Source organism: Aotus nancymaae, unplaced genomic scaffold (genome assembly GCF_030222135.1).
Source record: "Aotus nancymaae isolate 86718 unplaced genomic scaffold, 86718_ANA_hifiasm-v0.15.2.pri h1tg000076l, whole genome shotgun sequence".
Taxonomy (NCBI): domain Eukaryota; kingdom Metazoa; phylum Chordata; class Mammalia; order Primates; family Aotidae; genus Aotus; species Aotus nancymaae.
Window position 1 is genome coordinate 18,821,709 of NW_026988491.1, and position 22,868 is coordinate 18,844,576.

Consider the following 22,868-nt stretch of genomic DNA (forward strand, 5'->3'; position numbering starts at 1 on the left):
GGGTGGTGGCGTGGCTCTGCGGGTAGCTGGAGATGGGAGGATGCCAGCAGCTTCGGAGGATGGGAGGATGGGAGGATAGGAGGATGGGGGGATGGGGGAATGGGAAGATGGGTGGATGGGGGGATGGGAGGAGTTCCTCTTCTGGCCCCTGCATTTTTCCCCTTTCTCCTCGTGGTATGATGGTCATAATGGCAGCTGCTCTCAAGTCTCCATGGGCCCATGGTATTTATTATCTATCTTATAGTCCTCATGACCCCTGGACAGGTGGGTGGTCCCCTGCTACAGAGGACTCGCCCACTTCAGGCTGGGCCCAGCACCCATGTGCTCAAAACTGCTTGCAGACGGGATGTTGTTGACATCCCCTGCTCATGTCTCTTGTGGGCTGAGACGCTGAGATGCGTTTGCTCTGGCCCTAGGAATCCTTACAGCTGCTTCACATTTTTGGAGGAGGGACTGAGGTTCAGGGAGCAAAACCAGAGATACATCATGAGCTGCTGTCCCGAGGGTAGCCATGGCTTATGGTTTTAAACAATTGCATTGGATTAAAAAACAAAAAATCATGCTGGACAGCTCAGAGTCTGTAGGCTTCTGCCCTGTGAGCTACCTCAGAGGTGTGAGTGTGGCCTGACTTTTTTTTTTTTTTTTTAAGATGGAGTTTCACTCTTGTTGCCCAATCTGGAGTGCAATGGTGTGATCTCAGCTTACCGCAACCTCCGTCTCCCAGGTTCAAGTGATTCTCCTGCCTTGGCCTCCCAAGTAGCTGCGATTACAGGCGTGTGCCAACTTACATGGCTAATTTGTATTTTTAGTAGAGATAGGGTTTCTCCATGTTGGCTAGGATGGCCTCGAAATCCTGACCTCAGGAGATCCACCCACCTCGGCTTCCCAAAGTGCTGGGATTACGGGCGTGAGCCACCGTGCCTAGCGTCCCTGGCTTTCTGTTGCAAAGCCACTGTGGAGCCTTACCCTACACTGGCCATGTGCTGAGTGCCTGGCACCCCTCGGTCATCATTTTGGGAGACTCTGCAGCCCCCCGTCTCTGTGGAGTGGGGTGTACCCTGGAGACCTGGAGATGTTTCCTAGAAGAAAACATGAGTTTCTTCCCCTCAGCTGATCCCCTCAGCATTACTGGACGAGGACAGGGAATCTCAGGAGGGCTTTGAGGCCAGCCCAGGGTTGCACGGCCAGCAACGGCAGAGCCAGGAGGGTCGACTCCTATTCCAGAACCTTCTTTTCTTTCCTCACCCTGCCAGGTTGACTGAAACCTTTTGAATTGCAGAGAGAAAGGATTTCTGCCCATGTGGCTGGCTTGAAGCAGGGGTGTGTATGGCCTGATCTTCGCTGGGCCTTGGGGACTCCCACTGCAGTCAGGGTCGGGGTGGGTGGTCCCCAGGCCTTGCCAGGAGCTGCGTGCTGGGAATCTGCCCTGATCCTGTCCTGTGGGGCATGGAAGATGGCTGAGGGCAGAGGCAGGGCCCTGAGAGAGGACAGGCATGGGACGGTGGCAGTTTCCTGCCCGGCATTTCCTCAGCCTGAGAAGAAAGCAGAAGGAAAATCTTACTTCTAAACCAATCACTGTGGGGCCGAGTGTCTGCGGAGCAGTGAGGCTTGGAAGGGGCTTGGAAGGCCCTTTGCTGTCCCCTTGAGCTGTTCTCTCCTGGGGCAGGGGTGACCATCTCGTCGCCCGATCACACTCTCCGGCCGTCTCTGAGCGTCTCCATGTGTCACGCCTCTCATCCCCAGCTTCTCCTGAGCATCCCCCCTTCTCTGCGTGGAAGAGGATTCCTCCGGCTTCAGAGGTGTACGGGAGAGGCACGAAAACAGACCGGTCCAAATTGGTGCTAACTTTCACACCGGGGAAGAATCTCTCCTCAAAAGAAAGATACCTGAGTAGTAATAGATGCTTTTATTTCAGGGCAAGTCATGGTAGGTGGGGAGGTGGCCAGCTTCCTGCAGCATCTAACAGCATCTTTTCTTGCTGTTCCCACTCTTTGCTCTCCTGTCTCCATCTCCATGTGGGGTCAAGCCTGTTGTGTGTGCGTGAGTGTGCACGTGTGCGTGTGCACACGTGTGTGAGCTAATTTGATGACATGGACGGTGGTCAGCTAAAGGGACCTGTGCTGCTAGGGGATCCGAGGCAGGAGGCTCTTGGAGGAGAATGGGCACAGATTCCAGATCAGACTTAAATGTGTTTCAGTCCTGGTTCCATCCCTTTGAGCCCTGTGCCTTTTTAGGGCACCGATGTCCCAGTACCCTCCTCTGGGAAGGAAGATGGCACCCAACCTCACCCAGGGCCAGGAGGGGAAAGGAGCCTGTGCCGAATGCACCTGCCCCATGGTGGGTGCCAGCATCTGCAGGCTGCTCCCTGCTCTCTCCTTAGGGGAACTGCTCTCTGCACCCTCCACACAGGCTATTTTACTCCGTCCCCATATCCAGTGTCTGGCCACCCTCAGGCCTAGCCCTGCTGCAGCCACCCCCATATCCAGGCAGGCTGTCCTGCGGGGTTGGGGTGTCTGCCCTGTTGCCTGGCGTTCCCATTGGTAGTTTCCGAGTTGGCCTCTGGAGCAGAGTCTCGGTTTGCTCACCCTCCCCGCCTCCGGGGTGGACATGGCCTGCCTTCCTCCCGGGCGGTGTCTTCCCCACTGACCCCGTGTCTAGCCAGGCCCTCTCGAGGTTGGCGCTGGCACACCATTCACCCCTTTGCTTCTCCGAGCACAGGCCGTGTGCACTGTGGAAGCTTTTCCAAAGCACCCCAGGCTGTTTTCCAGTGTTGTGCATTTGATTAACCCAGGGAAGCTGCTTTTTCCTGGTTAATTATTCAATGACATTGCAAGTCAAATTGTTCATGCTTCTGATTCGTTGACCTCAGAATCATGAAAATATGATTGTTGAAAGGATTTTTTGTTTTTTTTTTTTTGTTTGTTTGTTTTGAGACAGACTCTTGCTCAGTTGCCCAGGCTGGAGTGTGCAGTGGCACGATCTCAGCTCACTGCGACCTTGCCTCCCGGGTTCAAGCGATTCTCATGCCTCAGACCTCAAGTAGCTGGGATTACAGGTGTGCACCACCAAGCCCAGCTAATTTTTTAAATTATAGCAGAGACAGAGTTTCACCATGTTGGCCAGGCCAGTCTCAAATGCCTGCCCTCAAGTGATCCACCAGCCTTAGCTCCCAAAGTGCTGGGATTACAGGCGTGAGCCACTGCGCCTGGACGTGACGTTTGATTGCTAAGAACCCTGAGGTCCCTGGTAGTATGACATCTGTGTCTTGTTTGATGCCCCTCCTCCCATCAGCCTTGGCTTGTGGCAGGTGGGTGGCTGGATGTAATCTGGTTCATCACCTGCATCCCTCACCAGTGGTCTTTAAACACAGCCCAGAAGGCTCTTATTTTAAATCTGTTCAGCCATCATTAGCAGAATGAAAGCTTCCAGTACACTGGGCACTGAGTAGTCATAGACCCTTTTATATCAGGAGAAGTTATGGTAGGTGAGGAGGTGGCCACCTTTCTGCAGCATCTAACAGGACTGGGACCCTGCAGGCTGACGCTTGCAGCCACCATGGGTCTGACTTCAGTTCTGACCAGTCCACTGTGCTTGCTCAGTGCTGGGGCCCTCCCTGCCCCAAGGGCACCCCATCCTGCAAAGACACAGCCTCACGAGCAGCTCGGTTTTTTTGGGGGGGTGGCACATGGAGTCTCGCTCTGTCACCCAGGCTGGAGTGCAGTGGCACCATCTCAGCTCATTGCAACCTCCGCCTTCCAGGTTCAAACGATTTTCCTGCCTCAGCCTCCTGAGTAGCTAGGACTACAGGTGCCCACCACCATGCCCAGCTAATTTTTGTATTTTTAGTAGAGATGAGGTTTCCCCATGTTGGCCGGGATGGTCTTGAACTCCTGACCTGGTGATCTGCTCGCCTCAGCCTCCCAAAGTGTTGGGATTACAGGCATGAGCCACCACGCCTGGGCATGTGCAGCTCTTTATAGCCCTTCCTGGGGCAGTGCCCAGGCCTGTGTGCTTCTGCTTGGGACTCATCCTCTCTGGGCCTCGGTTTCCCTCTCTGTAAAATGGGGTCACTGTGGGCCAGGCACGGTGGCTCATACCTATAATCCCAGCACTTTGGGAGACTGAGGCAGGTGGATCACTTGAGCCCAAGAATTAGAGACTAGCCTGACCAACGTGTCAAAACCTATCTCTAAAATAATAATAATAATAATAATAATACAAAAATTAGCCAGACCCAGTGATGCATGCTTGGAGTCCCAGCTACTGGAAAGGTGAGGCAGGAAGATGGTTGGAGCCTGGGAGGCGGAGGCTGCAGTGAGCCGAGATCTTGCACTGCACTCTAGCCTGGGTGACAGATCCTGTCTCAAAAAAAGGAAATAAGTAAGTAAGTAAATAAGCAAAATGGGGTCACTGTGACTTCTCATCACATGGCTGGCGTCTGGGGCAGAGCAGGCTCTTGTTGGCTGTGAGCCCTTGAAAGCTGGCCAGGCACCTCACCCTTCCATCTCTCAGCATAGACCACCAGTGTGAGGAGTGAGAACCGCCTAGGAAGTGCATGTGGCCCTCTGCAGACTTCCTCCCCTGTCCCTGCCCACCCTGTGGTCTGCTCTGGGCTCAGTGGGTCCTTGTGGACCTCAGTGTTCCAGAGGCTCCGTCCTGTCTACACTGACTGTCCTCAAGCAGTGGGCAGTGAACGGGCCTGGGCTGGGGACGGCTGCTGGACCCCACAGCTGACCTGCCCCCTTCCTTGGCAGGTCCATAATGTGTCCTTTGCCTTTGAGCTGATGCTGGACGGAGGCCTCAAGAAACCCAAGGCTCGCCCTGAAGGTAATGCCCCTGACTCAGGTTCCCCTGGGAGGGCTGGGTGTGGCAGGGAGGAAAACCGGGTCCCAGAAGTGGCTGGAAGGCTGGCGTGTTGTTCCCCAGATAGGCCCCATGTCTCTGGCTCTGGGGCAAGGGTTTGCCAACCCCAGCTCCCCAGTCTCCTCATTTTGGGGACCAGGAGGACTTTGCTGGTGAAGCTGGCAGTGCCGGTTCTTTAATAACCACTTTGAAGGACGTGGCCTCTGCCCACAGACCTCAGGATGAAGTGCGTCTCTAGCTGGCCACTCAGGCTGGAAATGCAGCTTTGTGGCCTGAGAAGGTATTAAAGTCTTACTCAAATTTAATAACGCTTGGGATGGAGGTCTCCTGGTGCTCAGCCGAACGCAGTGCTTGGGAGCAGGGACTTGGCGTGCTCCTGCTCTGTGTGGGTCTGAGCTGGGGGTAGGAGGCTAGAAGAGCCGGGGTGAGTGGTCACTTCACTGTCCCCACCTGGCTCCTGTGCTGAGTTGCCTGTACGAGGACTCTAACCAGAACGAGCATCAGAATTCCTGGAAAGGGTTCTTCATAAGTGCTTGGGGATGGCCAGGCTCAGTAGAACCTGGGTGGAACTGCCCATGAGCCCTGCTGGAAAGTTACAGGGCAGAGTTGAACATTAAAGGCTCTGGTAAGTCCTGTGTGACGCCATCTCTTTCCCTCCATCAAAACCTTTGCCACGTAGGAGGAGCCCACAGAACTCAGACACTGTGGTTTATGCCCGTGGGTCCCCTGTTGACCACGGCTCCCTGCCCAGCCCTGCTCCCTCTCCTGAGTCCCCCATGGTAGGACATGAGTCGGGGTCCGTGATGCTTCTTAAATCTGTTGCCAGCACCCACTCAGTGGCGGGCTGTGTAGAGTCTCCGACATAGCAAGAAAATGGATCCTGTCCCTTCCATCCACCTACCATGGTCACCGTCTCCTGCCAGTCCATGGGGAAGGCGCTGGCTGGTCCCCTCCTGCCTGTGCATCCTCCTCTAAGGGTTTCACAGGACGATTCCACACCCTCCCGTCTCATTGTGTGTGTGGCTGTTTATTCTTTTTTATTTTGAGACAGGGTCTCACTCTGTCGCCCAGGCTGGAGAGCAGTGGTGTGATCACAGCTCACTGAAGCCTCTGCTTCTTGGGTTCACACCATCCTCCCACCTCAGCCTCCCAAGTCGCAGGGACTAAGGTGCACACCACCACGCCCGGCTGATTTTTTTAACTTTTTTTCTTTTTGTAGAGGTGAGGTCTCACTATGTTGCCCAGACTGGTCTCGGACTTCTGGGCTCCAGCGATTTGCTGCCTCCCATTACAGGTACGAGTCCCCATGCCTGGCCTTGTTGATTTTTTTTTTTTTTCTTTTTTGAGATGGTGTCTTACTCTGTCTCCAGGTTGGAGCACAATGGCATGATCTCGGCTCACTGCAACATCCGACTCCCTGGTTCAAGCGATTCTCCTGCCTCAGCCTCCCAAGTATTTGGGATTACAGGCACACACCACCACATCCAGCTAATTTTTGTATTTTTAGTAGAGATGGGGTTTCACCATGTTGCCCAGGATGCTCTCGATCTCCTGACCTCATGATCCGCCTGCCTTGGCTTCCCAAAGTGCTGGGTTTAAGGGTGTGAGCCACTGCGCCTGGCCTGTTGATTCTTCATTGTCCCACTCTCTGCACTAGAATGGAAGCTCCAAGGCAGCAGGGCTTTGTCCTGTGTGCTGAGAATAGTGCCTGGCCTGGAAACTGCTCGACAGCACTGGATCAAAGCATGCGTCCAGTGGCGTGTGGCGAGCTGCTGCCCGTCGGGGCTGGTGTGGCCTGGGTCTCTGGGACTCCTCGTGGCTGCTGCCCTGCAGCCCTTTTGTTGCTGTGAGGCAGGGGCATGAGGGAGTGGCTGAGGGCCCAAGGGATGCTGCTCTGCCTCTCCCAGCTGTGTGTCCTTGGACAGGTTACTTTGCCTTTCTGTGCCAGGGCCTCCTCATCTGTGCAGGGGAGTGACTATGGCACTTGCATCCACACACCTCATGGGGTCGCTGGGGGAGCAGGTGTATCACACAGGACTTGTCAGAGCCTTCAGTGTTCAGCTCTGCCCTGTAACTTTCCAGCAGGGCTGACGGGCAGTGCCACCCACGTTCTGCTGAGCCTGCCAGCCCCTCGGCACCTATTAAGCTCAAGTGAGCTGCTTCTATGAGCACCGGAAGAGGGTCCTGCTCACAGAATTAAATATATGATGAGATTAAATATATGATGAAATTAAATATGTGAGATTATATTTGATAAGATTATATTTGAAGAGATTACATATGATGAGATATAAATAATGAGATTATAAATGATGAGATTATATGAGATTATACATATGATGAAATTACATATGATGAGATTATATATGATGCACTTATATATGATGAGATCATATATGATGAGATTATAAATGAGATTGTATATGATGAGATTATATATGATGAGATTAAATATATGATGAGATTAAATGTGTGATGGGATTACGATGAGATTATATGTGATTGGATTATATATGATGAGATTGTACATATGATGAAATTATATATGATGAGATTAAATATATGATGAGATTATATATGCTGAGATCACACATATGAGATCATAAATGATGAGATTATATATATGATGAGATCATATATGATGAGATTATATGTGATGGGATTATATATGTGATGAGATTATATGATGAGATACATATGATGAGATCATATATGATGAGATTATATATATTTATGGTTAGCGTTAGTGTATGGTGAGGTCACACACCGTCAGGGAGGAGAAATCCTTGCTCATGTCCGCCGAGGACTTGACTGGGGCTTCCTTTAGTCTCCCGTAACCCAAAGCCTGGGCCCCATCTGCAGCATGCGGTGCTCTCCCCCATACCCTCAGAAGAGCCCCTGGTGGCCCTTGGCCTCTGAGCTGCTGAGGGAGCTCTGTTTCTTTGTTCCCACAACCCCCCACCCTTTTTCTTTCTTCCCAAGACAGAGTCTTGCTCTGTCACCCAGGCTGGAGTGCAGTAGCTCCATCCCATCTCACTGAAATCTCCACCTCCCAGGTTCAAGCAATTCTCCTGCTTCAGCCTCCCCAGCAGCTGCAATTACAGGCACCTGCCACCATGCCTGGCTAGTTTTTGTATTTTTAGTAGAGATGGGGTTTCACCATATTGGCCAGGCTGGTCTCAAACTCCTGACCTCAGGCGATCCACCTGCCTCAGCCTCCCAAAGTGTTGGGATTACAGGTGTGAGCCACTGCCCCCGGCCCTTTGTCCCCTTTTTGAGGAGTGAGGCAGGAACATGTCCAGAGGCCAGGACATCCTCTGACAGGCCGGCCTCCGAGGAGGGGGTTTGTCCTGAGCCGGGATGTGCTTTGTACTCATTTGCCTCTGAGAGTGAGGCTGGATGGCACATTAGGAAAGCCACCACGGACACGTGGAAACCAGGCCAGAGGCAGAGGCGCTGGCCCAGGGCACATAGTGAGTTCTGCAGCCTCCCAGGCAGGGTCCCTCCGGTGTCCCAGGGCCTTCGTCCAGCCCGGCAGGGGACAGACCTGGTCTGCAGTACTCATTAGCATCTTCACTGGGCCAGCCCTGGCCAGGGGCCAAGCCTCGGAGATTTATGAGATGGGGTCCGTGCTGGGCCCCTTTACTTTGTGGCTGATGCAACGAATGAGAGATTTTTCCTTCTTCATTCAAAACCAGCTGGGGAGCAAGAATCGGGAGGTACCAGAGATGAGAATGACACAGAGAACAGAGCACAGTGGCTACGGCCTCCCTGACACCCTCCTCTGAGCTAGGCAGTACTCAGAGCTGGTGGGGAGGGAGGCAGTGGCTGCGGCCTCCCCCATGGGCCTCAGACTGCCCTGTTGGTGCCCACCCGGAGGAAGCAGAGCAGTCTCATGCTCCCTGCACATGGCGCATCTGAACAGCCAGGCCTGCACCTGGTTCCCCAGGCCCCCAGCTCTGATGAGCATCCCAGCCCCCTGCCCCCTTGAGGGGAGCTGGAGGAGACTCCAGTGGGGTCCCCGGCCCTGCCCTTAAGGAGGCCCCTTGCCTGGGAGAGAGCCTTGTTGCTCGCTAGAAGTTCACAGGGCTGAGTGCCAGAGCTGGTTGGTGAGGTGGGCGTTTGGGAAGCACAGGGGGGTTGGAGTTCACAGGTCACAGAATGGGATTCCTGTCTCCCTGGGCACAGGTGCTGAGTGGTGGCCGTGGTTAGCAGGGTCTGGTGGGGGTTCGAGGGCTGAGTTCTGTTTGTCCAGCGAGGCTGTCTGGAAGTTCTCAGAGCTCAGACCTGGGGCATCAGTGCCAGGCTGCTGCTCCGGTCTCCCTGTGAATCCCCTGTGGGAGTGGACTCAGTGGGGGTCAGTGGGTGATGGCCCCCACCTCTCGGATCTCCTCTGTCCCTGCTGTCCCCCTCGCCTTGGCCGCCTCCAGCTCCATGGCTGCCATCTTCCCTGCCCTGGGCTGTTGGGAGCTGGGGTGGACCCTTCAGGCCAGGGGGAGACCCCGGGATCCTCAACAGGGCCCCAGGTGTGTCCTCAGCCGAGTTCAGCTCTGATCTTGCTCTGACAGCACGCTTGCAGGCAGGTCCTTTCCCCACGGTGCATCTTGGTCTTCTTTGTGAAATGGGAGGGAAGGAAAGGAGGCCGTACCGGCTCTGACGAGGCTGCGCGAGTTGAGAAATTCCATCCCGGTGACAAGGACAGTTGCTGATTCTTAGCAGCCACCCCACCTGCTCTCTCAGTGACAGATGCCATTTCTTGCTCTCGTGGTCAGGCTAAAGCACAGGGTCACCCGTGGTTACCTTTGGATCACAGGGATCAGGGCTCAAAGGGCCTCAGGTGTCATCTGGTCCGGGCCCATTTTACTGATGAAGAGACTGAGCCCCACCTGCAGCATGGAGTGCCCCCCCCATACCCTCAGAAGAGCCCCTGGTGGCCCTTGGCTGCTGAGCTGCTGAGGGAGCCCTGGTTCTTTGTCCCCCCTGCCCCGCCCCCACTTTTTTTTTTTTTTTTTTTCCCTGAGACAGGGTCTTGCTCTGTCACCCAGGCTGGAGTGCAGTTGCGCAATCCCAGCTCACTGCAATCTCCACCTCCTGGGTTCAAGCGATTCTCCTGCTTCAGCCTTCCAAGTAGCTGGGATTACAGGCACCCACCACCATGCCTGGCTAATTTTTGTATTTTTAGTAGAGACGGGGAAGTCACTTAGAGGTCACAGAGCAAGTGAAATGAACAAGGTGTCTGGTTCCCAAGAAGGTTCTCTTCTAACCAAAGAAAGTGGCCCAAGACTTCCAGGGCCCCAGGAGGGGCTGTGGGAGTGTCTCTGTCCTTGTCTCCCAGGCGCTTGTCCCTGCAGGGTGTCAGCCTGTACCAGGAGCTCTCACACAACCTGTGTGCCTGGGGAGGCACTGCCCAGAGCGTCCTGAACAGGGTGGCTGTCAGTCTTTAAGGGGAAGCACTCTGTGGGGATGCAGCAGCTGGTGTCATGCTGGAGACGTGGCTTCTGAGAGTACCTACCGCAAGGACAAGGGGAAGGGCATGGCCCCTGAAGTTTTTGTTTCCTTCTGCAGACGTGGTGAACTTGGACCTGAAATCCACACTGAGGGTTCTTTACAACCTGTTCACCAAGTACAAGAATGTGGAGTGACAGGGGAGCTGTGGACGGTGGCAGGAGTGTTCCAGCAGGAAAAGCAGCATCTGTCTGTGCCCTGTGCCTTTCCAGGGAGGCGGAGGCAGGCGCCGTGGGCTTCTGGTCCCAGCTGTGTGACTGTCATCCCCACTCCACCCTTATGCCCCTCTACCCTTACCCCACCCCCCAACCCCACCCCTACCCACATCCCATCCCACCCCATCCCACCCCACCCCAGCCCACCCTTATCCCACTCCCACCACCCCCACACCCTACCCCCACCACACCCACACCCCACTCCCACCCCAACCCCCTCCCCACTCCCACCCCACCCCCCTACTCCACCCCACCCCCATCCACACTTCATCCCACCTCCCCTCCCCATTCCCACCCCCCCTCCACCCCACCCCATCCACACTCCCAACCCACCCCCCCTCCCCACTCCACCCTACCCACCCCACTCCACACTCCACCCCCCCACCCCCCCCCCACACACCCCCCTCCACACCCCACCCCACCCCCTGCCTCTTTTGGCTGTTGTTCTCAATCCCCTTTCCATGTAATTCCCAATGGGTGAGAGCCTTTGAAACTGCAGGATTCTAAACACCAGTGCTTGCGTTTGAGGCCTCGAGTCACCTCAGTTGCGTGGGATGCTGAGTCCGTTGTTGTCTGCCTTGGCCAAAAGATGAAAAAAAAGAGCCTGAACCCTCGTCCCCTGCTGATTGAGAGCACCCTGCATTCTGCCTGCTGGTGCAATGAGTGATCACAGGCACTCAGAAGCTGCGGCATCAGCTCTGCAGGAACGCCTGCTCCCTGAGGACCTGCGCTTGACGGCTCACTGGGGATCTCCTGGGCTGGGCTCTCCTGGAAGTGAGGCCTTTTTAATAAAAGGGTTTTGCAGTTTGAAAAACTTTAAAGTGACAGAAGCTTAGATGTGACACGAGTGTTCTCCACCCACATTCCTGTCCCTTCTTGGCCACTCTTTGTTGTTTTAATGTAGCTTTTGCACAAACATCCAAGACCCAGGACGGCCCGGCTGCCACAGTCCTCGGAAGGAGCTGTTTGCTGGGGGCGTTTCTGAATTTCTCACTGTGGTTGAGGGGCTGGGTCTGGAGATGGTGGTTTTAATTGTGCTGCTGGAGGCAGCGTGGGCCCGAGCTTTCCCCTTCAGAGGCCCTTTTAGGGAATGAATGCATCTTCGGAAACCTTAAAATGAGGATGTGCATTGGTTCACTGGCCTTGTGTAATAAAGTGCAACAGGTGAGTCGCTCAGATGTCAGAGAGTCATGTCCTCAGGCCTCTCGCCTTTGCTTCTGGATGCCAGCCTCTCCCTGTGTCTTCACGTGGTCTTCCCCCTGTGTGTCTGTGTCCTCACTGCCTCTTTTATTTTTATTATTATTTTTTTGAGACAAGGTCTCACTGTCACCCAGGAGTAAAGTGGTGCCATCTCAGCTCACTGCAGCCTTGATCTCCCAGGCACAAGTGATCCTCCCACCTCAGCCTCCTGAGTAGCTGGGACCACAGGTGCACACCACTATGCCCATCTAATTTTTGTATTTTCAGTAGAGACAGGGCTTCACCATATTTCCGAGGCTGGTCTCAAACTCCTGAGCTTAAGTGACCTGCCCACCTCAGTCTCCCAAAGTGCTGGGATTATAGGCATGAGCAGCCATGCCCAGGCTGACCTTCTCTTCTTAGAAGAGGTGGCCAGGTACGGTGGCTCATGCCTGTAATTCCAGCACTTTGGGAGGCCAAGGTGGGTGGATCACGAGGTCAGGAGTTCAAGACCAGCCTGGCCAAGATGATGAAACCCCGTCTCTACTAAAACTATAAAAATTAGCCAGGTGTTGTAGCGTGCACCTGTAGCCCCAGCTCATGGGTAGGCTGAGGCAGGGAATTGCTTGAACCCAGGAGGTGGAGGTTGCAGTGAGCTGAGATCGCACCACTGCACCCTAGCCTGTGCAACAGAGTGAAGACTCCATCTCAAAAAAAAAAAAAAAAAGAAGGGCTGCTGTCCCACTGGATTAGGGCCCACTTCTATGACCTCATTTAACCTCGATTACCTCCATAAAGACCCTCTCTCCAAATATCGTCATGCAGGAGGTGCTGTGGCTTAGTACTTGAGCATGTGGATTTGGGAGGACGTAATTCCCCTTGTAATGGGAGGATATGAAATGTTCGTCTCATTCTCCCTGTAGCCCCAATAGCATCTTCCTTTAGAGCATCCTATAAAAGGAGACACTGCTCACTCGGTTCTGGGCTAATCACCCCCTTGCTCACCACAGCTCTGGATCGAGCCACTGCACTCCAGCCTGGGTGACAGAGTGAGGCTCTGTCTCAAAAAAAAAAAAAAAAAAAAAGCTGCAATTTTCAGCCAAAATGAGCAGTCCCGGCCCATTCTGTGTCATCAGAGGGGACAGGACGGTTACTCTGGGAGGAGGCTTCAGCTTCCCAGAATTGGTGATCCCATTGGCCATGCTTTCTGGGCCAGCCTCTGGTCGCAGTAGGTCCCTCGCTGTGGTGCCCCCACCATGCCCCACAGAAGCTGCGGCATCAGCTCTGCAGGAACGCCTGCTCCCTGAGGACCTGCGCTTGACGGCTCACTGGGGATCTCCTGGGCTGGGCTCTCCTGGAAGTGAGGCCTTTTTAATAAAAGGGTTTTGCAGTTTGAAAAACTTTAAAGTGACAGAAGCTTAGATGTGACACGAGTGTTCTCCACCCACATTCCTGTCCCTTCTTGGCCACTCTTTGTTGTTTTAATGTAGCTTTTGCACAAACATCCAAGACCCAGGACGGCCCGGCTGCCACAGTCCTCGGAAGGAGCTGTTTGCTGGGGGCGTTTCTGAATTTCTCACTGTAGTTGAGGGGCTGGGTCTGGAGATGGTGGTTTTAATTGTGCTGCTGGAGGCAGCATGGGTCCGAGCTTTCCCCTTCAGAGGCCCTTTTAGGGAATGAATGCATCTTCGGAAACCTTAAAATGAGGATGTGCATTGGTTCACTGGCCTTGTGTAATAAAGTGCAACAGGTGAGTCGCTCAGATGTCAGAGAGTCATGTCCTCAGGCCTCTCGCCTTTGCTTCTGGATGCCAGCCTCTCCCCGTGTCTTCACGTGGTCTTCCCCCTGTGTGTCTGTGTCCTCACTGCCTCTTTTATTTTTATTATTATTTTTTTGAGACAAGGTCTCACTGTCACCCAGGAGTAAAGTGGTGCCATCTCAGCTCACTGCAGCCTTGATCTCCCAGGCACAAGTGATCCTCCCACCTCAGCCTCCTGAGTAGCTGGGACCACAGGTGCACACCACTATGCCCATCTAATTTTTGTATTTTCAGTAGAGACAGGGCTTCACCATATTTCCGAGGCTGGTCTCAAACTCCTGGGCTTAAGTGACCTGCCCACCTCAGTCTCCCAAAGTGCTGGGATTATAGGCATGAGCAGCCATGCCCAGGCTGACCTTCTCTTCTTAGAAGAGGTGGCCAGGTGCGGTGGCTCATGCCTGTAATTCCAGCACTTTGGGAGGCCGAGGTGGGTGGATCACGAGGTCAGGAGTTCAAGACCAGCCTGGCCAAGATGATGAAACCCCGTCTACTAAAACTATAAAAATTAGCCAGGTGTTGTAGCGTGCACCTGTAGCCCCAGCTCATGGGTAGGCTGAGGCAGGGAATTGCTTGAACCCAGGAGGTGGAGGTTGCAGTGAGCTGAGATCGCACCACTGCACCCTAGCCTGTGCAACAGAGTGAAGACTCTATCTCAAAAAAAAAAAAAAAAAAGAAGGGCTGCTGTCCCACTGGATTAGGGCCCACTTCTATGACCTCATTTAACCTCGATTACCTCCATAAAGACCCTCTCTCCAAATATCGTCATGCAGGAGGTGCTGTGGCTTAGTACTTGAGCATGTGGATTTGGGAGGACGTAATTCCCCTTGTAATGGGAGGATATGAAATGTTCGTCTCATTCTCCCTGTAGCCCCAATAGCATCTTCCTTTAGAGCATCCTATAAAAGGAGACACTGCTCACTCGGTTCTGGGCTAATCACCCCCTTGCTCACCACAGCTCTGGATCGAGCCACTGCACTCCAGCCTGGGTGACAGAGTGAGGCTCTGTCTCAAAAAAAAAAAAAAAAAAAGCTGCAATTTTCAGCCAAAATGAGCAGTCCCGGCCCATTCTGTGTCATCAGAGGGGACAGGATGGTTACTCTGGGAGGAGGCTTCAGCTTCCCAGAATTGGTGATCCCATTGGCCATGCTTTCTGGGCCAGCCTCTGGTCGCAGTAGGTCCCTCGCTGTGGTGCCCCCACCACACCCCCTCCCCAGCGCCTTCCCAGAGCTATGACCCGCCGACCCCCGGGGGTGCACCTGCTGCAAAGCGGCCCCTGCCTTGGCTTCTCACAGTATTCTCCGCAATGAGCCGGACCTTTCTGATTGCTTTAGCTTTTTGTCTTCCTGCCGCAGATCAGAGCTGTTGAGTAAGTTTTAATATGAAATCAAATGCCAACACGGAAGTTTTAGAAAACAGTTTAATATTCCCCTCAGTTCCGGCTGTTGCTAGGCTGGGGATGGGTTCAGAAGAGCCATTTTGATGAGGTGGCTTCCCAGCAGGGGAAAGAAATAATTAAAACGGCATTACAGTAGCTCCTGCGGGATGTAGTGACATTAAAGAGCCACACTGACAAAAAACCTGGTGCCGGAACGTTCTGTGCTGCCTGCGTGACACACACAGGACCACGGCCCCTGGAGCCCATGGAGCAGCCCTGGCCTGCTCACAGGCCTGGAGAGAGCGTGGTGCCTTCCCGGGGATTGGCATTTGAAAAGAACAGAGCTTGGCTAGGCGCTGTGGCTCATGCCTGTAATCGCAGCACTTTGGAAGGCTGAGGCAGATGGATCACTTGGGGTCAGAAGTTCGAGACCAGCCTGGCCAACATGGTGAAACTCCATCTCTACTAAAAATACAAAAATTAGCCAGGGGTGGTGGCTCATGCCTGTAATCCCAGCTACACAGGAGGCTGAAGCAGGAGAATCACTTGAACCCGGGAGGTGGAGGTTGCAGTGAGCTGAGATTGTGTCAGTGCACTCCAGCCTGGGTGATAGAGTGAGACTCTGTCTCGGAAGGAAATAAGGAAGGAAGGAGGGAAGGAAGGAAGAAGGGAGGGAGGAGATAAGGCCTCGCCGCGTTGCGCAGGCTGGAGTGCAGTCGTCATTCACAGATACACACCTAGCACATGACAGCCTTGAACTCCTGGGCTCAAGTGATCCACCTGCTTCTGCATCCCGAATTCCCGGGACACAGGTGGACGCCACCACACCTGGCTTGGATGTGATCTTTTGTCCAGTTCTTTTCAAACTGGTTCCAAGGTGTAGGTGTGCCTTTCGCATACTTGGGAGGCCCCATTAGGCTTGACTCCACTCATTTTTCTCCATCTACCATCAGTTTGAATCTGAATTCACAGCCTGGCCTGGCCAGATGTGTCAAGGGGCCGGTTCCAAGGCAGGATTCAGGGTGAACTCGATTCCCTTGGGCTCAGGACGAATGGTCGCTGGGGCACGAGGCCGGAGTAAGACCGCCGGTCTGCTGCAGTTCTTGGTGCTTAGTTCAGAGAAGTTCTGGGCACCACACTTTCAGTGAATTGTCCTTTGAAGAGGAACCCTGGTCTATAGGAACTAAGTGAAAGCAAAGCCATGTGTCTCTACCCATGGGGGCAGACGTCCCAGCACAAGGAGGTCTCAGGTCTGCAAGGGCTGAGTGGACACTCGGACAAGGGCGGGAAGGTGTTTGCTGATTCTCCTCCTCCGTGTGATGTGCCTCTCAACCCACACCAGCTCGGGGAGCCTCCTGCAGCTTCAGTGCCCATTTGACACCCACACAGTGTTATGCAAGCGCGGAGCCCAGAGCCCTGCCGGGCTGCGGTGTCCTAATTAGAGGTGACAAAGAGCAATTTCATGTTAAAGCAACGGAATCCTTTCCCCCATTCGGTGTGCCAGTATTTTATTGTCTTCTTAATTGTTTTAAGCAGTGTTTACTTTGGATTTCTGGATGTTAAGTAAAAGCCACGAAAGCCCTGGCCCTGCTGTTGGTCAGACCCGCCTGGCTGACCGCAGGAAGCAAGCGCCTTTCGGGAGCCCACTGCCACGCCAAGCTAGCACTTCCTAAGCCAGAGATGCGGTCAGGAAAATGCCTCGTGGTGTCACAATATGCTGTTACTTATTCCAATAAAGAACTCGTGAGCATGGGCCTGTCCGCTGTCTTTGTCTGGCTTCTGTTTTTATCTTTCATGCATTTAGCGGTCGTGGATGGTGCCACCCAAGGAACAGGTGCCAGGGCCTGGTGACTCCACCCAGCCCTGCTTCCCAGGGACTTCCAGGTGGACAGGAGCTCAGGGAAGAGCCAGTCACAGCCCTCTGTGGGGGATGGGACTTGGGAACCCAAGCTTCCTTGGGGACCACAGGGAGAAGAGGGCAACAGAGTCACAGCTGCAGATGAGTAATAAAGGCTCATCTGCCTCTCTGCCTGGGTCCAGACCATACAAGCACAAAGCTAGTGGCCAGGGGCACAGGCTGTATGAACACGTGGAGGGAGTCTCCTTACTCTTCATGATGTGACGTCACGGGGCCTTGCATGCTGACGGGTAAATGGCCGCTCTTGACTCTGCAGGGCAAGGGACCCCTGTGTGACAGAGATGGTGGACTGCCGTCTGTGCTGGCCCTGCCATAAACCCTCCTTGGCACAGGTCATGGTAGGCTTCAGAAGCATCAAACTTTACGAAATGATGATAAAATTGCGACTATTCCAGGACAGCTAGCCTGGAGAAAAAGGCAACCATGCTATTAAAAAATAACGAACTACAAATTAAAAACTGTGGATGGAAGGAATCTGCGCTTGGAGAAGTGCCTGGGTTTGCGTCCAGCTTTGTCACTGTGTGACCATGACCTCGGGGAGCTAAGTCACCCACACCTTCCAGCTCAGGGTTCTGGGTGACAAGTTCAACCTCCTTCCTTCAAAATCAGCCGTCCTCAATGGGAAGGGAGGTGCTGCCCCTCGGGGGATCTTTGGCAATGTGTGGAGACAGTTTGGGTTGTCACAACTCAGGAGGAGGTGTTCTGGGCGGTTAGCTGGTGGGGCCCTGGTTACCGCTTAACATCCTGCAGCGCACAGGACAGAACAATGAGACCAGCAATGGTGCAGAAACTTCTGGGGATCTTCCGACTGGTCGTGTTGAGCAGTCATTTACCAAGGGTCTTGTTTTTCCAAGGCTGAGGCAAGTGGCCAGCGAGAATGTCCCCTGCCCTTAGCCAGTGGAGTGATAGGTAACTCCCAGGCTGAACTACAAGAAAGGAGGAGTGCAGGGTGGGGCAGGGGAGTGGTCAGACCTGTCTGGGGAGGGACAGCCGAGGCCTGGAGAGGGTCAGATGGAAGCCAGTCTTTGAGAAGGAACAGGACCTGAGTGCTTCAGGTGGACTGGAGTAGGGGCTAATCCAGGTGGCATTAATCCATAGTCTTTTATAAAAATTGGTTTTGGGCTGCAGTGACTCTGGCTCATGCCTTTAATCCCTGCACTTTGGGAGGCCAAGGTGGGTGGATTACTTCAGGCCAGGAGTTCAAGACCAGCCGGACCAACATGGTGAAACACTGTCTCCACTAAAAAAAAAAAAAAAAAAAAAAATTAGCTGCCATGGTGGCATACATCTGTAATTCCAGCTACTGGGGAGTCTAAGGCATGAGAATTGCTTGAAGCCGGGAGGCGGAGGTTGCAGTGAACCAAGATCACACCACTGCACTCCAGCCTGGGCAACAGAGAGAGACTGCCTCAAAAACAAAAAGAAAAATGTAGGTGATGTAAGATGGTTCTGAAGATGCTCTTAGACTGACTTGACTCTCCCATCGTTCTCACTTGTAGTTCTCAAATATAACTGCAGTCCGGGCACAGTGGCTCACACCTGTAATCCCAGCACTTTGGGGAGCTGAAGTGGGCAGATCACCTGAGGTCAAGAGTTCAAGACCAGCCTGGACAACGTGGTGAAACCCCATCTCTACTAAAAATACAAAAATTAGCAAGGTGTGGTGGCAGGTGCCTGTTTGTCCTGTGTCTCCAGCCTCCTGTAGTCTGGAGTGGCCCTTCAGTCTTTATGTTTCATAGCCTTGACTCTTTGGAGAATACAAGCCAGTTATGTTCCAGAATGTCCTGGAGCTTGGATCGGTCTAGTATTTTCCTCGTGATTAGATTCACATTGCACATTTTTGGCAGAAGTGATGTGTCCTCAGCCCATCATTACCAGAAGATGTGTCATGTTGATTGGTCTTATTTCTTATGATGTTAATGTTGGTTACTTAGTCGGGCATGTGAGCACATGCCTATGGTCCCAGCTACTCAGGGGGCTGAGCGGGGGAGGATCACTTGAGCCCAGGAGTTCGAAGCTGCAGTGAGCTGTGATCATACCCCTGCACTCCAGTCTGGGTGACAGAGTGAGACGCTGTTTCTATTTTGAAAAAATACATATTACTTAGTTAATACAGTGTTTATCAAATTTGTACACTAAAAAATGTAACTCTTCTTTCTAATCAGTCAATATTTATGAGGAAAGAATTTTCACTTTTGGAGTTTCGTTTCCATCAGGAATAACTAGAAACCACCACAAAACACAGAAAACAGTTTTCAGACATTGGACATGACTTTGCTTCCCCTTCACCTTCCACCATGATTGTGAGGCCTCCTCAGCCATGTGGAACTGTGGTCCATTAAACTGCCTTCCTTTATAAATTACCTGGTCTTGGGTACGTCTGTTTTAGCAGCATGAGAATGGACTAATACACGCAGGAACTCTTTGCACTATTCCTGCAGCGTTTCTGTGAGTTCAAAACTATGTGAAAGTAAAATGTTAAGAGGTGAGTCAGATCTGTGATCCCCAAGAAAAGGGTGGCAAGTGAGGTGAGCCCTTCCCTTGCCTTGGCTTTCTGCCTGGACGTCATTCCTGGGCTATGCGGTAGTGAGGGGGACCCAGACCGAGTCAGGTCTCACTGATTTGAGGACCCAAAGATCAGAGCTTGAGGAGGTTAAGCTTATTAAACACCAAAAGAATATTTCTGCCAGAAAAATTCCAACACCTCTTAAAGAAATGCAACGAAATTCAGGATCCAACAACATAAAAATTTAATGTCTAGCATTCAACAAAAATTTCTTATACATATAAAGAAGCAGGAAAATGTGACCCACAATCAAGAGAAAAATCAGTCCACAGAAGCAGACCAGGAAATGACAGAGGGGATAGTTTCTACAGGACAGCTGACCTGGATGCTTATAAAAATGTTCATGTCAGGGAAGATTGTTCTAGATTAAAGGGCTCTAAAGAGACACGAAAACCAAATGCAATCACATGTGATAGGTGATGCCTCAATGGTCTTGGAGTAAAAAAAAAAAAAAAATGCAGCTGTAAAAGATACTTTTTGAAGCCTTGGTGAAATCTGAAGGTGGATGGAATATTAGAAAACCTTCTATCCATGCTAATTTTCTTAGGTGTCATAATGGTACTGTGTTATGCAGGAGAATGTATTTGTTTTTAGAAGAAACATTCTGAAGCATTTAGAGATATGATCCCTAAAGTGATATGATCCCTGCAATGTATTTATTTTTATTTTATTAATTTTTAAAATTTTTAGTTGTGGTTAAAAATACAGGTAACATAAAATTTACTTTCTTATTTTTAAGTGTACAGTTCAGTAGTGTTAGGTATATTTGCATAGGTATATTTTAGACTGTGTGTCTAAAAAAAGAAAGACTGAAATAATTCCCTTCTATCCATGCCTGTTTTTTTTTTTTTTTTTTTAGATGAAGTCTCTCTCTGTGGCCCAGGCTGGAGTGCGTGTTGTGATCTTGGCTCACTGCAACCTCCACCTCCTGGGTTCCAGCAATTCTTCTGCCTCAGCCTCCCGAGTAGCTGGGATTACAGGAGCCTGTCACTGCACCCAGCTAATTTTTGTATTTTTAGTAAAGATGAGGTTCCACCATGTTAGCCAGGATAGTCTCGATCTCCTGACCTCCTGATCCACCCGCCTTGGCCTCCCAAAGTGCTTGGATTACAGGCATGAGCCACCGCACCCACCCAGCCTTTTTCTTAATTGGAGTTTGGGGGTGCTTGGACTTATCTCTGTGTTACTCTTCCACTTCTTAGAGTCCCTCTCTTCCCCTAAACAATGCTCTACACACATTGCTTGGTGAGTTGTGGATTTGGTTGTCTTTTGTAACTCCACACCATATAGGATTAGATTCTGCATCTGATTTTTACCTACAGCAGCCCTGCAGACCCAAGAGATAAGAGAGGCTGTGAGGGCTATCAGAGAACTCCCTGTACTCTGAACACACCTTGAGCTGAGAATGTAAAGCCCTGGGACTGTTCTTTTCTTGCCTTAAACTCTGGTGTGATGATAACAAGCTCACCCCACAGTCCTTAGATAACCCGTGCTTGTATTGCCTATGGAAGCCACAGCTCTGCCAGAGCTAGAATTTAATAGTACTTAGTTCTGAGTGGTGACAGGTAATTATTTTGCCATCACATACTATGAACTGTTAGAACTCCATTCTCTAACAGTTACTAGGTCCCCACTGCCTTTAAATCAACCAGAACAAGTAACCAATCCCAGTTCCCATCCTGGAGGACATGCTGCCTGCAATTGTTTCTGGTAACAAATCCGAGGTTAATTGGGATTCAGTTGCTGATGACTAGAGCCTCTTCGGTTGTTTGAAGGAGAAAGGAATCTAATACAGGAAACTGTGCGATTCCCAAGCTGTTGGAAGGCTGGAGGCAGTGCCCCCAGCAAAGACTCTTGGAAGAATACTGCAGAGCTGTCTCCTGAAGGAAGCTGCCATGTGAGGCTGGCCCTAGAAGCATGGTTTCCAGGTTGAATGCTTTAGGTTCACCTGTGCAAATCCACTCCCTGCCATTTTCTCTCCTGACGTCTTACCTCTGGCTTCTGTCTGGATATGGCTGGAGGAGGCCCTGGCAGGAGGGAAAAGACAGAGAGGTCTGGGCACATGTTCCTCCAGCAGTGCCCTTCTGCGGGGTCACCAGGAGCTGGCTGTATCCCTCTACTAAAGGCCACAGCTCCTATCCTGAGCCCCTCTTAGAGCTTTGGTGATTCTGTTCCTGGGCTTCAGCATCCACTCCTTCCTTTGTCCTGTAGGTTTTGAAGAAGTAACAGCTCTCCCGTGTTGCTAGCCAGGGTGCAGCGCCATCTCTTCTGGGTTTCTTTAACCCTGCCCCAGCTGTCCCTTTATCAAACAGCCTTTAGTCAGCACATGGGAACATGCTGTCCCTTGGCTGCTAGGACTGTGACTGCTACAACTATGTGGCTGTGATCCGGGGTCAGAAGCCAGCACCAGAACCACTGGGTCCAGAGCTGAGCTGAGCCTGCTACACACACTCCAGCAAAAGAGGTCCCGCATGGTCGCTTCTCTCCCCGCCTGTCACGAGCCCCAGTCAGGCACAGGCGCATCAGAATGGCAGAGACGGAATTGCGCATCTCAGTTTCTTCCTCTGTGATATGGGGGTGATGATTGTACCTACCTCATGGGGGTTTCCAGTAAAATGAAGGCCCTTAAAATTATGTTTGTTTCATCACCAATGACTCCATAAATATGAGCAACAATACCAGTACGACATTTTGTCATTTTTATATTAACTTCTTACACCCTACTTTCCTGCTCTCACCCACCCCTGCCTCCTGCTTCCCACCTGATCTGGCCACTTTCTGCCTAACCTGTCAGAAGGGGTGGATAGCTTCCCCATCACCTGTTGCTAGGGAAACTCACCATTTCAGCCTGGGTGGTGAAGATTCCAGCTCGAGAGACCAGCTGGGGTGGGAAGCGTTTCTCTGACTATCTACTGTGCTGAGATCGCTCCTTCTCAGACCCTTCCATGCCTTTACATACGTTGTCCCCTCCACCTGCCACATTCTCACCCCTTCTTCTTCCACTGCAAACTCCTATGCAGCCGTCAAGGCCCCATTCTCCTCTGGAAAGCCTTCCTGATCCCCTCGGCAACAACAACCATCAATATTTATTCACCCAGTCCACGCTGTGCCAGGCATTGTTCTAGACACAGGTATGTAACCATGACCGGAAGAGGCAGATCATAGCTGGTCCTGAGGAGCAAAGGTCTGGTGGTGAGGCAGGCGTCACACACCGGATGGCTGACCGGCTGAGCCAACAATGCCATGGGTTTAAGTGCCATAAAGGAAACCTCCAGGGGCTATAGTAAAAAGTCATAGAGAGGGCCAGCACTTTGGGAGGCTAAGGTGGGTGGATCACCTGAGGTCAGGAGTTCAAGACCAGCCTCACCAACATGGAGAAACCCCCATCTCTACTAAAAATACAAAATTAGCCAGGTGTGGTGGTGCAT

General features: G+C 52.2%; 1 protein-coding gene across 5 annotated transcripts in view; it reads left to right on the forward strand.

Moving 5' to 3' along the window:
- PARVB (parvin beta) overlaps positions 1-19,865 on the forward strand; it is a 145,649-nt gene extending 125,784 nt beyond the window's left edge. For 4 of the 5 annotated variants that reach the window (XM_064368193.1, XM_064368195.1, XM_064368197.1 and 1 more), the window contains exons 12-13: positions 4,755-4,827; positions 10,429-10,709. In XM_064368193.1, the coding sequence (XP_064224263.1) occupies positions 4,755-4,827; positions 10,429-10,505 (150 nt within the window). In that variant the 3' untranslated portion in view covers positions 10,506-10,709. Of the gene's footprint in view, positions 1-4,754; positions 4,828-10,428; positions 10,710-18,373 lie in introns of those variants that run through there. The other variant, XM_064368194.1, reaches the window with a different exon arrangement.
- Positions 19,866-22,868: the final 3,003 nt, after the last annotated feature.